This window comes from Labeo rohita, chromosome 25, assembly GCF_022985175.1.
Source record: "Labeo rohita strain BAU-BD-2019 chromosome 25, IGBB_LRoh.1.0, whole genome shotgun sequence".
NCBI classification, from domain to species: Eukaryota; Metazoa; Chordata; class Actinopteri; order Cypriniformes; family Cyprinidae; genus Labeo; species Labeo rohita.
Window position 1 is genome coordinate 12,570,941 of NC_066893.1, and position 14,832 is coordinate 12,585,772.

Here is a 14,832-nt window from a genome sequence, read left to right on the forward strand (position 1 = left end):
TAGCGTCCTCTAGAGGTGATGCTCACCTTCTCAGCCAGTGAGTCCTCCAGTGTAGTGAGGGCCGTGTCTGTATTAGACGTGTCTGTCTGCAGGGACTTCACCCGCTCTCTAAGGCTGCTCATCTGCTTCTCTTTATCCCTCAGCTGCTCCTGCAGGTTTTCAATCTGACACACAGGAGTTGATATAAGATTTATGTGAATTGACCTTTTCTTACAAATATTCATGAAATGTAGTGAATGTTCAACATTTTCTAAGAGTGCTTTTAATAGTATTTCTTGCATTTGAAGAAAAACAGTTATTAGCATTTTGGGAAAATACATTCTAATAATTCTTTAAGATAATTAAGTGTTAATTTTGACAGCCATTTTTAATTTAGTCTTAGTCTTTTGAATTAGTCTTAGTCCTGTGTCACTTTTTAGTTATTATCATATTTAGTCAAACTTGTCCTGTTTTTGTATAGTCAAGTTTTAGTCAACTAAATATCTATACATTTTAATTAATAAAATTTTATTCATGAAAATCATATGAATACTTTTTTGTCATGCTGTATAATGGTTAAACTAATTATAAAATATATATATACATATATATTAATAATCGTAATGATTGTTGTCATTTGAGAAATTTATTTTTGGGTATCAGGTATTGCACTTAACTAATTACCTAAATACTAATATTTTGTGTCCTTTTTTATTTTAGTTCATTTTGCGACAAAAATAAAAATAGGTTTTGGTAAAGATTTTAGTTTCGTCTTTTATCATCAACGATATTGCATGGTGATAAAATCACAGTTATCGTTTATTACTACCTTACTGTTTTCTCGTCATCGTCTCGTTTTAGTCATGGGAAAAAAGCTTGTCAACTCACATTATTCGTCATTGTTTTAGCTAATGAAATGAACACTAAGATACTTCATAATAAATATTAGTATTTAATTGACATCATACTTTTATACTTTTCTGGATCGTTTTAATTTAAAACTAGTATTTTAATAGTTAAAAAACTGCTATTCTGGACGCGTCCATATCAAATTCCAGAATGGTAATAGTTAGTTTCTGCTAAAATACCATGAATAATTTTTTGTTGTATAAAAAAGCCCAATATTAATTTACTTTGGATTCACAATAGCAATAACTGTAGTTTGTGAGAAATTGTATTGGTAAACATCCAAATATCATTTTACTCAGGATTGCTGTCTTTATTATTTTCATTCTTTGTTCATGCTTAAAGTTATATGGGGAACATGAATATGTATAAGTTGTAGTAGTCATAATTTGTATTTTTATTCTTTTTTTTTATTAGCTATTTTTTACGTTTGTTTTGTTTATTTTTGTTTTTAGCAGCAGTAGAATTACTAGCAGCAGTAATAGTATTATTAATATTAATATTATTATTTGCAGTAGTATTGTTGTGTTTATTTATTATTATTTTTTATCTATCTATCTATCTATCTATCTATCCTTTTCTATTTTATTTTATATATTTTTGTTATTGTGGTGGTATGTTTATTTATTTATAACTACTATATATATAATTTTTATCATTTGTCTATAATCTCTAAATCACTATCTGTCTGATTTATGGCTTTATCATTAATTTACCAATATTAATTATTTGTTATTAATTTTTTTATGACATGCATGACTTTCGCACCTTCAATATTTTTAAAGGGTAAGTTCACACAAAAATTAAAAATCTCTCATTAATTACTCACCCTCTTGTCACTCCAAACCCATAAGAACTTCGTTCATTTTCAGAACACAAATTAAGATATTTTTAATGAAATCCGAGAGAGAAATTGTTGAATAAAGTCATTATTTTTTGTTCTTTGCACACAAAAAGTTCTCTCATAGCTTAATTTTAATAATGTCCTTATTATCTTTTTGGGCCTTGAACGTGTCAGTTGCGTTGCTGTCTATGCAGGGTCACAAAGCTCTCGGATTTCATCAAAAATATCTTAATTTGTGTTCTGAAAATGAACGAACGTCTCATGGGTTTGGAACGACATTAAGGCAACATGAGTAATTAATGACAGGATTTTCATTTTTTGGATGAACTGTCTCTTTAAGGATAGTGGATATGGTGACTAAATTCTGACAAATGTAATAAAAGAACATTTCTTTCATTGTTATCAACAGTTCCATGTAATGAAAAGTAAAATAAAAAATAAATAAATCACTGTATTGCTGAAATCCAGTCCTCACTTTTTTCTGAAGTACGTTGACTTTACGTTCCTTGACCTCCAGCATGTCCTTCAGATCATGGATTTCTCCATTGAGTGTGCTCTTTTCTTCGGACATCTCCTGGATTTGCTTACTCTTTTTGTTTAACATGGTCTCCTTCTCCTCCAGACGCAACCTCAGAGCGTCCACCTGCAAAACAATTGTATGCAACGCTCAGAGAATCTGCTAGTGTGATGGGTGAAGCCCAACCACTGGCCTGATCTCCTACCTCTGTCTGTAGAATAGCAGCACGTTGTTCTTTGGCAGTCAGAGACTCCTTGAGCACCTCAATATGCTGTTTGCTGTCAGAGAACTGGTTAGTCAGGGTCTCAAGCTTGGTCTGCAAGCCAAGGAGCTGGGTGTCCTTCCTGGAAAGGTCTTGCTTGACTTGGTCCATCTACATAACAGAATTATTCAAGATTTGTTTATACATATTCACATATAAATCTAATTCGGATGTGTTCTTCTAAAGCAGTACCTTGTTCTTCATGAACTTGGTGTGGTTGCGGTAGACCTCCATCTGCTTGGCCTCCTCCTGCCGTTCCTCACAGCTAAGCATGCTACTGGAGCGGAGCATCATGACCTGGTCCTCCAGCTCTCTGAGGCCCCGCTCTAGAGAACTGATCTGAGAATCCTGAGAGACGCATCAAAAATATGATGTTAGACATTATTGGTGTCTATGTCAGACATCATTGGTGTCTACCTTCCTTGTCTGGGGGTGGATTGGGCTGTTCAATGAACGTCTAGTGAGAACATCCCTGCTAACACCTTACCAACACCACCCGCATCACCTGAACTATCTATGTTTAGGCTATGGTGCAATTTTGGGGGCAGACATGGCCTAATGGTTAGAGAGTCAGGCTTTTTATTTTATTTTTGAGGAAATTTTTGAGGAAATCCGAGAGCCTTCTGACCCTGCATAGACAGCAACAACTGACACATTTAAGATGGGTGAGAAAGCTCTCGGATTTCCTCAAAAATATCTTAATTTGTGTTTTGAAGATGACCGGAGGTCTTACGGGTTTGGAACGACATGAGGGTGAGTAATTAATGACAGAATTTTCATTTTTTGGTGAACCTTTCAAAGCATATTATTTCCGTAATAAGCACTACCTTCATCTCAATTACAGTCTGAAGAGCTTTGGTTTTCGTAGTCTCTGGCGTCCCCTCGAGGCGACGATGCAGCTCCTGGAAATTAAAGACACATGGTTGGCACTTCCTTCACACCAGAGCCAGAAATAGAGCTCTCAGATATTTCATCATACCTTGAGGGAGAGCAGCGCTGTTTAGTTTTGGCTGAATTCTCTATTACATTGCAGGAGCTGTACTCTATTATAGGTACAAATAGGGTCTCCTGCTATCTAGTTCAATTAAGTATCCTAGTTTTTTGTACTTCGAGGAGAATGGCTGTGGTCATTATGCGACTGAATGTGGTCTAATGGACCATGAAGAGAGAATAGTCTTTCTGCTTTAATTCACTGCAGTCGGTTGATTGTATATGGCACTTATCACAAATAGGGCCTGAAACTTTTTTAAAAATGTCTTTTTTATGTCTTTTTTGTTCAGTGAAAGGAGGTGCTTAACCTTCAGAAAATGTTGCTTGTCAACCTCAGGAGGTCATAGTTAATATTGAATGAGCTGTTTTATTTCCTATTCATTTTATATGAGGTTTGTCATTTCAGCAACCATTACCCAAGTTATTCAAACTCTATTATCTTAAAATACAGTTTAAACATTTAACTTATTATAATACACTGCCCTCCAAAAGTTCGGAAACACCCCTGGCAAATTGTGGTTTTGGACGATATCAGCATAAATCCTTAGCATTTTTTGGTGCAAATACATTAAAGTAACTTGACATTATCATTGAAGACCAGCAATAATAATTTTCATTTTGATTACATAATAATGGCAATATATACATGTCAAAGTCAGACATGGCTCTTTGCCAGCTGTGATGTCTGGTTACTGGTTTAAACTTAGCCCATGTTTTTAAAAGATTTTTGGGTCGGCACACCTTAATAGCTTCAACAATCGATTGGCAATTAAGTTTAGTATACAATGAATTTAGGCCCAGATTATGCAGAGCTGTAATAGCTGCTAATGGTGAATGTTTTGATGAATCAAAAATGTAAGTTTTTTCTATGTATAAACTGTTTCTGTAATAAAATATGTTTTCGTAGTTTGTGTTGTCCCTTATCAGTGCAAAATTATCACAAATTAAAAAGGATTTATGCAAATATTGTCCAAAACCCCTTTTCTAGGGTGTTACCGAACATTTGGAGGGCAGTGTATATATATATATATATATATATATATATATATTATATATTATTTTTCACATATATTTTTTAATTTAATAAAACATTACCCTACTACTACATAGAGTAATATATGTAATATAAAATATATATAAATATATACACTACCAGTCAAAAGTTATTTTAAGATTTTAAATGTTTTTTAAAGAAGCCTCTTCTGCTCACCAAGCCTGCATTTATTTGACCCAAAGTACAGCAAAAAAATTGAAATATTTTTATTATTTAATTTAATTAATTTAATTTATTCTGTGATTCAAAGCTGAATTTTTACCATCATTACTCCAGTCACATGATCCTTCAGAAAAAAAAAAAAAACAACACACATGTAGTATTATTATTATTTGAAAAACAGCTGTGTATAATTTTTTCAGGATTCTTTGATGAATAGAAAGTTCGGAAGAACAGCATTTGTCTTAAATATAAATCTTCTGTAACATTATAAATGTCTTTATCATCACTTTTGATCAATTTAAAGCATCCTTGCTAAATAAAAGTATGAATTTCTGTAATTTCTTTCTCAAAAAAAAGAAAAAATTGAACTGACTCAAAGCTTTTGCATGGTATATAGTGTATAATGTTACGAAAGCTTTTTATTTCAGATAAATGCTGATCTTTCTATTCATCAAAGAATCCTGAAAAAATGTACTCAATTGTTTTAAATATTGATAAAAAATAATAATAAATGTTTCTTCAACAGCAGATTTCTGATGGATCGTGACACTGAAGGCTGGAGTAATAATGCTGAAAATTTAGCTTTGATTACAGGAGTAAATTACATTTTAAAATATATTCAGATAGAAAGCAGTTATTTTAAATAGTAAAAATACTTCACAATATTACTGCTTTTGCATCAAATAAATGCAGGCTTGGTGAGCAGAAAAGACTTCTTTAAAAAAAAACAAAAAAAATTTTACTGTTCAAAAACTTTTGACTGGTAGTGTATATACAATATTACCCTATTTACATTTATTTATATTTTAGCTTATTTGTGCACCATGCAACACTGTTTGTAGCATATTATATCATTTAATTCATTTATATTTCAAACTAGCTAGCACACACCTCTCTCAAAGCCGCTAGCTCTTTATCACGCTGTTCTAGAAGGTTCTCCAGGTGGTGTGCGTGCATCTCTGCATCTGCGAGGCGACGTGTGCGCTCATGATCCTCTTCGCTCGCTTTAGTGGAGGGTCCCTTGCTGTGCAACATCTCCAGGAGCTTTTTGACTGACTCATCGCGAGCAACTAGCGTCTGCCGCTGGGTCTCCAGGCGAACCTCCATCTCCTCCAGGGTACGGCGGAGCAAGAATACCTCTCGAGCCTGCCGCTCCTGCTCCTCGCTAGGCTCGCAGGCCAGTGGCTCCCCAGGTGGCTGGAGTAGCTGGTTCAAGTCGCGCTGGATACGCAGTTCGGCCTGCAGCGCCTGCACGGTTGTCTGCAAGTGCTACGATGGATAGAAGAGAATAATATGTAATATTACTCACAATGCCTTCAGAAATGAAGTGGATCATTCAGAGTCCTTTGAAGCTGCATTTAAACTGCATTTTGGACGTTCAAACTCACGGACACCATTGAAGTCCACTATATGGAGAGAAATCCTGAAATGGTTTTCTCAAAAAACATAATTTCTTTACAAATGAAGAAAGAAAGACATGAACATCTTGGATGACAAGGGGGTGAGTAAATTATCTGTCAATTTTTGTTCTGGAAGTGAACAGCCAAGAAGTTTCACATGATAGTTTATCAGCTGTGATGCTATTATTTATAATGGCATCTCATAGAAAGCTTCTCTTTATTCATCAGTGAACACAGTTCAATCTAAAGCATCATCTTTCATAGAAGCAGTAATACGAGTAAGTACTGAGAACAGTTATAATGTAAACATCTCATTTGTAACTACTACTACTACTACTTTTTCAGCAAATAACAGTTTATATTTCAATCAGTTATTCACATAAAGCAATCATATGGCTTCAGAAGAGTTTTTCAAGTCATATATTCTTATATTTAGCTTAAAGTGACAGTTCACCCAAAAATAAAAATGACCCCATGATTTATTCACCCTCAAGCCCATCATAGGTGTATATGACTTTCTTCTTTCAGACAAACACAGTTGGAGTTCTATTAAAAATGTCCTGGCTCTTCCAAGCTTTATAATGCCAGTGAATGGCTGTTGAGATTTTGAAGCCCAAAAAAGTGCATCCATCCATCATAAAAGTACTCCACACAGCTCCAGGGGGTTAATAAGGGCCTTTTAAAGTGAATCGATGCATTTTTGCAAGAAAAATGTCCATATTTTAAACTTAGTAAACCATAATCTATAGCTTCCGCTAACTGTTGTATATTTTTACACAAATGCGTCAATTTGCTTGGATGAAATATAACTTTTCCTTTTGGGTTCAGGTTTCCAACAACAACAAAAGTGAATAAATAATGGCTGAAATTTTCATTTTGTGGTGAATTGTGCCTTTAAAGGAGAAGCTCACTTCCAGAGCAATATAATATACTCACCCCTTGTTATCCAAGATATTCATGCCTTTCTTTCTTCAGTCGTAAAGAAATTATGTCTTTTGAGGAAAACATTTCAGGATTTTTCTCCATATAGTGGACTTCTATGGTGCCCTGAGTTTGAACTTCCAAAATGCAGTTTAAATGCGGCTTCAAATGCAGTTGTAAATGATCCCAGTCGAGGAAGAAAGGTCTTATCTAGCAAAACGATCGGTTATTTTCCTAAAAAAATAACATTTGTATACTTTTTAATGTCAAACGCTCGTCTTGTCTTACTCTGCCTGAACTCTGTTTTTTTCCGGTTCATCACAGTTAGGGTGTGTCAAAAAACTCCCATCTCATGTCCTCCCGCAACTTCAAAATCATCCTACATCGCTGTTTTACGTTTTTTTTAAGGGTGTTTGATCTTCGGTACTGGGTTGGTACTTCTGTAGCGATGTAGGATGATTTTGAAATAATACGTTGAGGGAGAAAATACACTGGGAGTTTTTCAACATACCTTAACTGTCTTGAACCAGAATACACAGAGTTCAGGCAGACCAAGACAAGACGAGCGTTTGAGGTTAAAAAAGTATTTAAATTGTATTTTTTTAATTAAAATAACCGATCGTTTCGTTAGATAAGACCCTTCTTCCTCGGCTGGGATCGCTTACGACCGTATTTGAGATTGTTTGAAGCTCATTTAAACTGCATTTTGGAAGTTCACAATCGGGGCACCATACCAGTCCATTATATGGAGAAAAATGCTGAAATGTTTTCCTCAAAAAGCATAATTTCTTTACGACTGAAGAAAGAAAGACATTAATATCTTGGATGACAAGGGGGTGAGTACATTATCTGTAAGTTTTTGTTCTGGAAGTGAACTTCTCCTTTAAGAAGCTTTTTATCTACAGTCCATTACACATTTGTCCTGAGCACCAGTTGTAAATTTGGCAAAGACAAAAATACATGTGTGCTAAGACTCAAACTTTCTATATTCTAAATTCATCCTTTCAGATGTGACTACTATGCTCCAAACTTGATGTCAGCCAAAAGGCGACTGAACAACAATAATTATACATTTTCTTAATCATACACACACACATACTCAACTGTGCCATAATTAATGGTAAGGTCTCATTAAGCCCAACAGGCACAAAACGACTTGCCAAGAATCACCAAATAACACATACAGAATCAGAGCTCTCTGATGATTCGCGTGTTAATTTCAATCTCGAGCGAACGGTGTGAGGAGCGTGATAATGCTGATTATGCTTAGAGTGAATAACCAAGCCGTCATTAGCTTAGTGCTGTACGCCCCTTCGTCTGGAAATCTGTCATGACAGCCATGTTGCAGTGAATCACAGTTTGAAGCTAATCATTCAAATAAGGGATGGAAAATAGATGGAGGACACCACTGTCACTGCTATCAAAACTCATCCCAGTATATTTAAAAGAGCAGTTGAATATCAGAAAACAGAGTTTCATCCTTAATTAGCTCAGACGTATTGCACATTGAACATATTGTGGCTTGCAGGAATTCAGGCAGTCAACTCAGCAGTGAGCCGCACGCAGCAGGACCAGGATGTCCATTTCGGGATTGGCCATTAGCGTCACCTCACAGCGGAGGTAGACTTTTCCTTCTCGTCTGAAGATGAGCTGGTTCTTTAATCACGCAATTCTCACTCCTAGAAATCTATGAAAATGCAGTGATGCAGTGAAAATGTGATGATTATATCATCGTTGTCTATAAATAGTTAGCAGCACCCAATTTAAGATGGTTTGCAGGTTTTAGCTGGTTTAGGCTGGTCTAGATGGCCAGTTCTACCTGACACATGCATATCAGGATCAGAATTAAATACTATTATATTAATTACTAAACACTGTTTACCAGTATACTTCTTACTATTAAATTAATATCAAGTTATCATCTCCATTTTTTTCATCTTGAATAGTTATCAAAAAGATGAAAAATATTTGTGATTTCACAGATATTACACTACCCAACACAGTGTGCTCTGTATAATACATATTTTACATATTACATATTGCACAAGTAGTATGAGTAGTGTAGTAGTGTCCATTTCAAACAAAGCCCAGGTCAAGATTCTATTTATGTGCTGATAAGTTGAATAAGATGTGTCCCAAATATTTTACTGTACACTATACATTATGCACTGTGTCATCTACTGTACTTTATGAGTAGTTAATTGAACATTTAGCTTTCTTATTATACAAAGGTGTTTGAATTTTTAGACTTGAAAGAAATGCATCTGATGTGCAATGCTATTTTGTTCTTAGCTATTTTGGTATATATTATAGATATATTATAGTATTATAGTTTTTGATTTTTATGTGCTTTTGTCTTTTTTTTATTTCCTTTTTTAAAGGGGTCATAGGATGCCCATTTTCCACAAGTTGATATGATTCTTTAGGGTCTTAATGAAAAGTCTATAATGTACTTTGGTTAAAAATTCTCAATGATTGTGTAAAACAACACCCTTTTTACCTTGCCAAAATCAGCTCTGCAAAAATCATCTCATTCTGGTCGAGGCTGCTTTAAATGCAAATGAGCACTGTTTGCCCCGCCCCTCTCTTCTCTCTGTGGAGTGACGAGCCTGTTTACTTTAGATGCATTTAGCCGCTAAACTTGCTAACTAGCACATTATTAGTAAAGACAATCGCAAAGATTCATAAAAAAAAAACCTATATACTCACTTCTGCTGTAAGTGAAGCTGGATCAGGAATGATTTGCGCAAACATAGACGGATATATGTAGATCGGGAGGCGCATTCCCTTCACAAACAAACGTAATCTACTGCATCTTCAGCAGCTCGGATGTAAATGATTCAGCTCGGATTCAGCAGATCGGGAGTAAATGACGACCACTATGTTCATTATTACATTCAACACCTCAATCGCTCAATCGGAGATGTTCTTGTCTAATTTACATCACTGCTCCGGCATTGAAACAAAGAAGGCAGACTGTTAAGTTATAATATTGTGCATCCCTAATAATTTGCATATATATGACATATGGCATAGCAAAAGTAGTACAGCCATTTAAAGTCAGATTCTGATTGGCTGTTAATTGATGTCAATGTTTTTATCGTTCACCTGCTTGGGTGGAAAAATAAAATGTTTTGGAACTGGTTTCAATGTCATTGTTCTTTTGTGTCATTATCGTTACAGTTGAGATGTGGACTTTCATATGCTAAAAAAAAAATGTATAGTTACCCTCCTTGCTGTGAACAGGCCTTACATCTAATTCTAGACAGAAGTACACTTTCATAGATATACAGTGCCTTTTAGTACTTATCTAGGATCCTAATTTAAAACTAGATTCCTTTAAGCACACGCTTTAATCCTAAATCCCATTGAAACCACAAAACAGCTCTCCGACCAGCAATAAACGTCCACTTATACTTAAAAAACAAGCATATCCTGCCAGATTTACCCACCTGTGTCTCGTCTTGCACAGCGCGGTACTGCTCCTTCCACACTACTATTTTGGACGCCTCGTCCTTGCGCAGCGCACGTTCCTTCTTCAGCTCCGGGCTCCAGAAGCTTTTGATGGAGCTCATAGAGGAGCTGAGCTTGCTCTCCTTCACCTCGATCTCTTTCCGAAGGAGCTCGTTCTCCCTCAGCAACTCTTTGAGCTGGGCTTGGAGCTCCATAATGGTGTTGTCCCTCGCCTGGCGTAGCGAGTGAGGGACGGTTGACGCCGCGTGGATCTCCCCTCCAAAGCCCATGGAGTCGGTGGACACCGCTGGCACCATGGCCATGTCCGGCGTGCTGCCCGTAACCGTTCCTCTGACCCCGTAAGGAATGCTGCCTCCAAAGCGTCCCGTCGCTACACCGCTTTTAGGGAGGTCAGAGGAGGTGCCAATCGCGACCTCGTTGTCGCTCATGTACATCGGGCCTGATGTGGCGTAGGCGGCATTGAGAGATTGAATGTTCTCCATGGACAACGTCTTGCCTCCAGAGCCGCCTGGGCCTCCACCGCTGCCCCCCATGCTGTTGGTGCGCCGGTGGCCCATACGGGGTGAACGAGGCAGCCGTGGCGAGCGTCCAGAGTTGCCCTGGTTGTTTCGACCGCCACCGTGATTACTGTCCATTTTGCTCACCGAGCGTGAACTTCCATACATATTGGCAGGCTTAGAGTGCAAGCAAGGGAACCCACCAAAAATTTTATGTGAAGGAATGTGCTAATAAACAGGCCAGGTCATCTTCGTCTCAAGTGTAAGGAATGTGTCTTGTCAAGCAAAGGCGGGTCTTCTCTATCTTTCTGTCAAACAGAGCAACTATGGTGGCCTGTAAAATGAAATAAAAAGGCAAAACACACAATAATACTATAATCACATAAGAGATGATGTGACAGTCTCTGCCATACGACATACATCATTTTGAAGCTAAAAATTGCACCAAACATTTAAAATGTGGGTGTATTCGAACATTTTGAATTCATTACATCTACTGTTTGATATATTTAGACATTACCAGTCAAAAGTTTTTGAACAGTAAGATTTTTAATGTTTTTTAAAAAAACTCTTCTGCTCACCAAAGTAAAGCAAAAACAGTAAACTTTAAATATTTTACAGCTTTCTATTTAAATATATTTTAAAATGTAATTTATTCCTGCGATTTCAAAACTGAATTTTTAGCATCATTACTCCAGTCACATGACCCTTCAGAAATCATTATAATATTCTGATTTGCTGCTCAAAAAACATACATTATGTTGAAAACAGCAAAGTAGGTTTTTTTCAGGTTTCTTTGATGAATAGAACGTTCAAGAAGAACAGCATTTATCTATCTAAAAAAAAGGTTTTTTTAACATTATAAATGTCTTTATCATCACTTTTGATCAATTTAAAGCATCCTTGCTAAATAAAAGTATTAATTTCTATAATTATCTGAAAAAAAAATGATACTGACTTTAAGCTTTTGAATGGTATAGTATATAATGTTACAAAAGCTTTTTATTTCAGATAAATGCTGATCTTTGGATCTTTCTTTTCATCGAAGAATCCTAAAAAAATGTACTCAACTGTTTTAAATATTGCTAATAATAATAATCATTAAAAAAACAGCAAATCAGCATATTAAAATGATTTCTGAAGGATCATGTGACACTGGAGAATGGAGTAATGATGCTGAAAATTTAGCTTTGTCACAGGAATAAATTACATTTTAAAATATATATTTAAGCAGTTATTGTAAATAGTAAAAATATCTCACAATATTACTGCTTTTGCTGTATTTTGGATCAAATAAATGCAGGCTTGGCGAACAGAATTCTTTAGAAAACATTAAAAATCTTTTGACTCGTAGTGTATTTTATTCCAGGCCTATCTGAAATGGATTTAGTGGCTAAACAAACCCCAAAATGACCTGTACCTGTCAGATATCTGTCTCAGATGTCAGTTTTGAAGTCTTTTTGATTAGAAACACTAAATTCTAAGATGATAAGTTCTGCAAAAGGTGAATGTTACTAGAAATCTAGAAACTAGATGGTAGACTGTACTGTGTATTTGAATACAGTATTAATGTTTATTGGTATCTTGGGCATAATTTACGAATATGTAATGCTAATTTGATTTAGTAGGTATACTTACAGCTATAATTGTTCATTTTGAGGCCTGCCATGTTTAAAAATGTTTTTAAAAGCCAGCAAATGAAGTAAATCCTTAACACTGATTTTAACAATAAGCAAAACAGCTATATGTTCAGTCAGTCACTATAACATTACTATTGTTCGTAATAGAAATCTGGCTCCTGCTATAGACAATTCCTCTCATATACAAAAATAATTCACAAGCTTGATAATGTAATAAGGCTTCTCCCATTTACACACCGAAAGAGTGAATCGAAGGAAAGGTGGGATTTTATTGTAGGCTCACACTCCAAGGTTATCAAACATCTAATGTCAACGGCTAAGCCAACGTTATAATGGGATACTCAGTAGATGATATATATTTTAAGACAACAGATATTCAGTGTTCATCGCTGTCGATTTAATAATGCTGTGTATTTAGGTGAAGGCTATTCACAGCGCTGACAATCCAACCAGAAGCGTCGGCATTTCCCACACACCTCGTCAATAAGACTTGCAAATGCGCAAAATTACAGCCTACAATTTCTATATCAGTACAATTTAGATTACGGATATACTAAACCTAATGTTCCGTAAAATTCAGCCCTGCAATCGCTCAGCCACAATCCTGAGCATCCTCCCTCAATGTCCTTCTTCTCCACCATTGCATGGCTTAACACATTTGCCTTCTCTTTTGTTAGTAATAGCTGTCCAGCAAATGCGACAGTAAATGAGAGGCGCTATTTGAATATCACTATATGTATATGTTGAATAACCGTAACATATACGAGCATTTACTATTTTATTATAAACCACAATAGGGTTTTTTCCAAAAAGAAATCTTTTTACCTTGTGCAGCTGGTCTGTTTCATCCAATATGTAACGACCGTCTGTCCACTAGATGTCTGATAGAGAGGAAGCGGCCTATTTTTCTTTGTATTGCTTTATGATTTTATTATTTGCAGACACACACCAGCATCTTCCCAGAGCTGGAGGACTTCAGTGACGTAACGCCTACGCTGCGCGCTCACAACACTCGCCTCTGAAATGCCAACGCCATGCTACGAAGGTCATTTTGTTTAAAAAAAAATCGTAAAATACTTAATCTCACAAAAATTACGTTAAACTGCGATATTCTTTATGTAGTGTACATTTTCAGAACTTGTATTATTTAAATATTTTTAAACAAATATGTTCGATTTCTTATATGCAATTCGTCTAAATTTGACAAAATGTGTATAGTTAATTAAAAATAAATAAATAAGTCAGTTTCATGCATATGCCATGCTATGCCCTATAGGCTTATGATATTATCTTTGTTTGCATCTCTGAATAGTCATCCTGCTCTGAACCATGTAAATTTCTAAGCCACACTTTATCACCTCCCAGTCAGTTTATAGATAAAGAACCGAGATAAACGCCAGTTGGTGGGGTTTGATCCCTCTTAAAGGGACAGTTCACACAAAATGGACATTCTGTCGTCATTTACTCACACTTATGCTAGGTGTAGTTATATGCTCCCATGTGTTTTATTCAACCATGTACTTTAATTTAAATCACAACACACTTCCATGCTTAACATAAGTCTACTGTATCGTAACTTAAAGTTCTATTTTCATTTGGCTTCTTAACCCTGTAAAGCCAAACAAACAAAATGGAATATTTTATCAAACATTTTACAAAAAAAAAAATAATAATATTTGAATATGTGTTGTGTTTTGTTTCATATTTGATACATTAAGCTTTTATGACTCATATAGTATCCTGAGAATACTAAGGAGGAAAAAACACATCAGTTTTATGCTGAGATTATGATCGCTTGTAATATGAATCAATGATTTTTATATAACAGACTACTTACATAAAATGCACAATATCACTTGCACATAAATACCAATAATAAATGCTTGGTTTTATGATCAAAGCTCTGTAGTTTTTATAGTGAGGGCAATAGAATGCAATAGAATACATTATAACATGTTTTTGTAAAAAAAAAAAACAAGAAAAAGAAATAATGATGCATTTATGTTTCAGAATATTGTATATATTAATATATATGCATAAAAGTAAACAAATAATAATAATAAAAAATTTCTAAGATTTTTAAGATTTTATTTTTTTTTAATGTCTCTTCTGCTCACCAAGCCTGGTTTATTTGATCCAAAGTACAGCAAAAACAGTAAAATTTTAAAATATTTTTACTATTTAAA

General features: G+C 35.2%; 1 protein-coding gene and 1 non-coding gene across 4 annotated transcripts in view; one reads left to right on the plus strand and one right to left on the minus strand.

The window, feature by feature from the left end:
- Window positions 1–13,971, minus strand: part of erc1a (ELKS/RAB6-interacting/CAST family member 1a) — a 38,406-nt gene extending 24,435 nt beyond the window's left edge. For 2 of the 3 annotated variants that reach the window (XM_051100221.1, XM_051100220.1), the window contains exons 1-8: window positions 13,472–13,970; window positions 10,488–11,340; window positions 5,606–5,983; window positions 3,336–3,410; window positions 2,701–2,856; window positions 2,452–2,619; window positions 2,205–2,372; window positions 27–164 (exon numbers count right to left, since the gene is read on the minus strand). In XM_051100221.1, the coding sequence (XP_050956178.1) occupies window positions 27–164; window positions 2,205–2,372; window positions 2,452–2,619; window positions 2,701–2,856; window positions 3,336–3,410; window positions 5,606–5,983; window positions 10,488–11,174 (1,770 nt within the window). In that variant the 5' untranslated portion in view covers window positions 11,175–11,340; window positions 13,472–13,970. Of the gene's footprint in view, window positions 1–26; window positions 165–2,204; window positions 2,373–2,451; window positions 2,620–2,700; window positions 2,857–3,335; window positions 3,411–5,605; window positions 5,984–10,487; window positions 11,341–13,471 lie in introns of all 3 variants that reach the window. The other variant, XR_007825817.1, reaches the window with a different exon arrangement.
- On the plus strand, window positions 2,924–3,055 carry LOC127157168 (U4atac minor spliceosomal RNA). The gene has a single exon (XR_007825850.1). It is a non-coding gene; the product is annotated as a U4atac minor spliceosomal RNA (small nuclear RNA).
- Window positions 13,972–14,832: the final 861 nt, after the last annotated feature.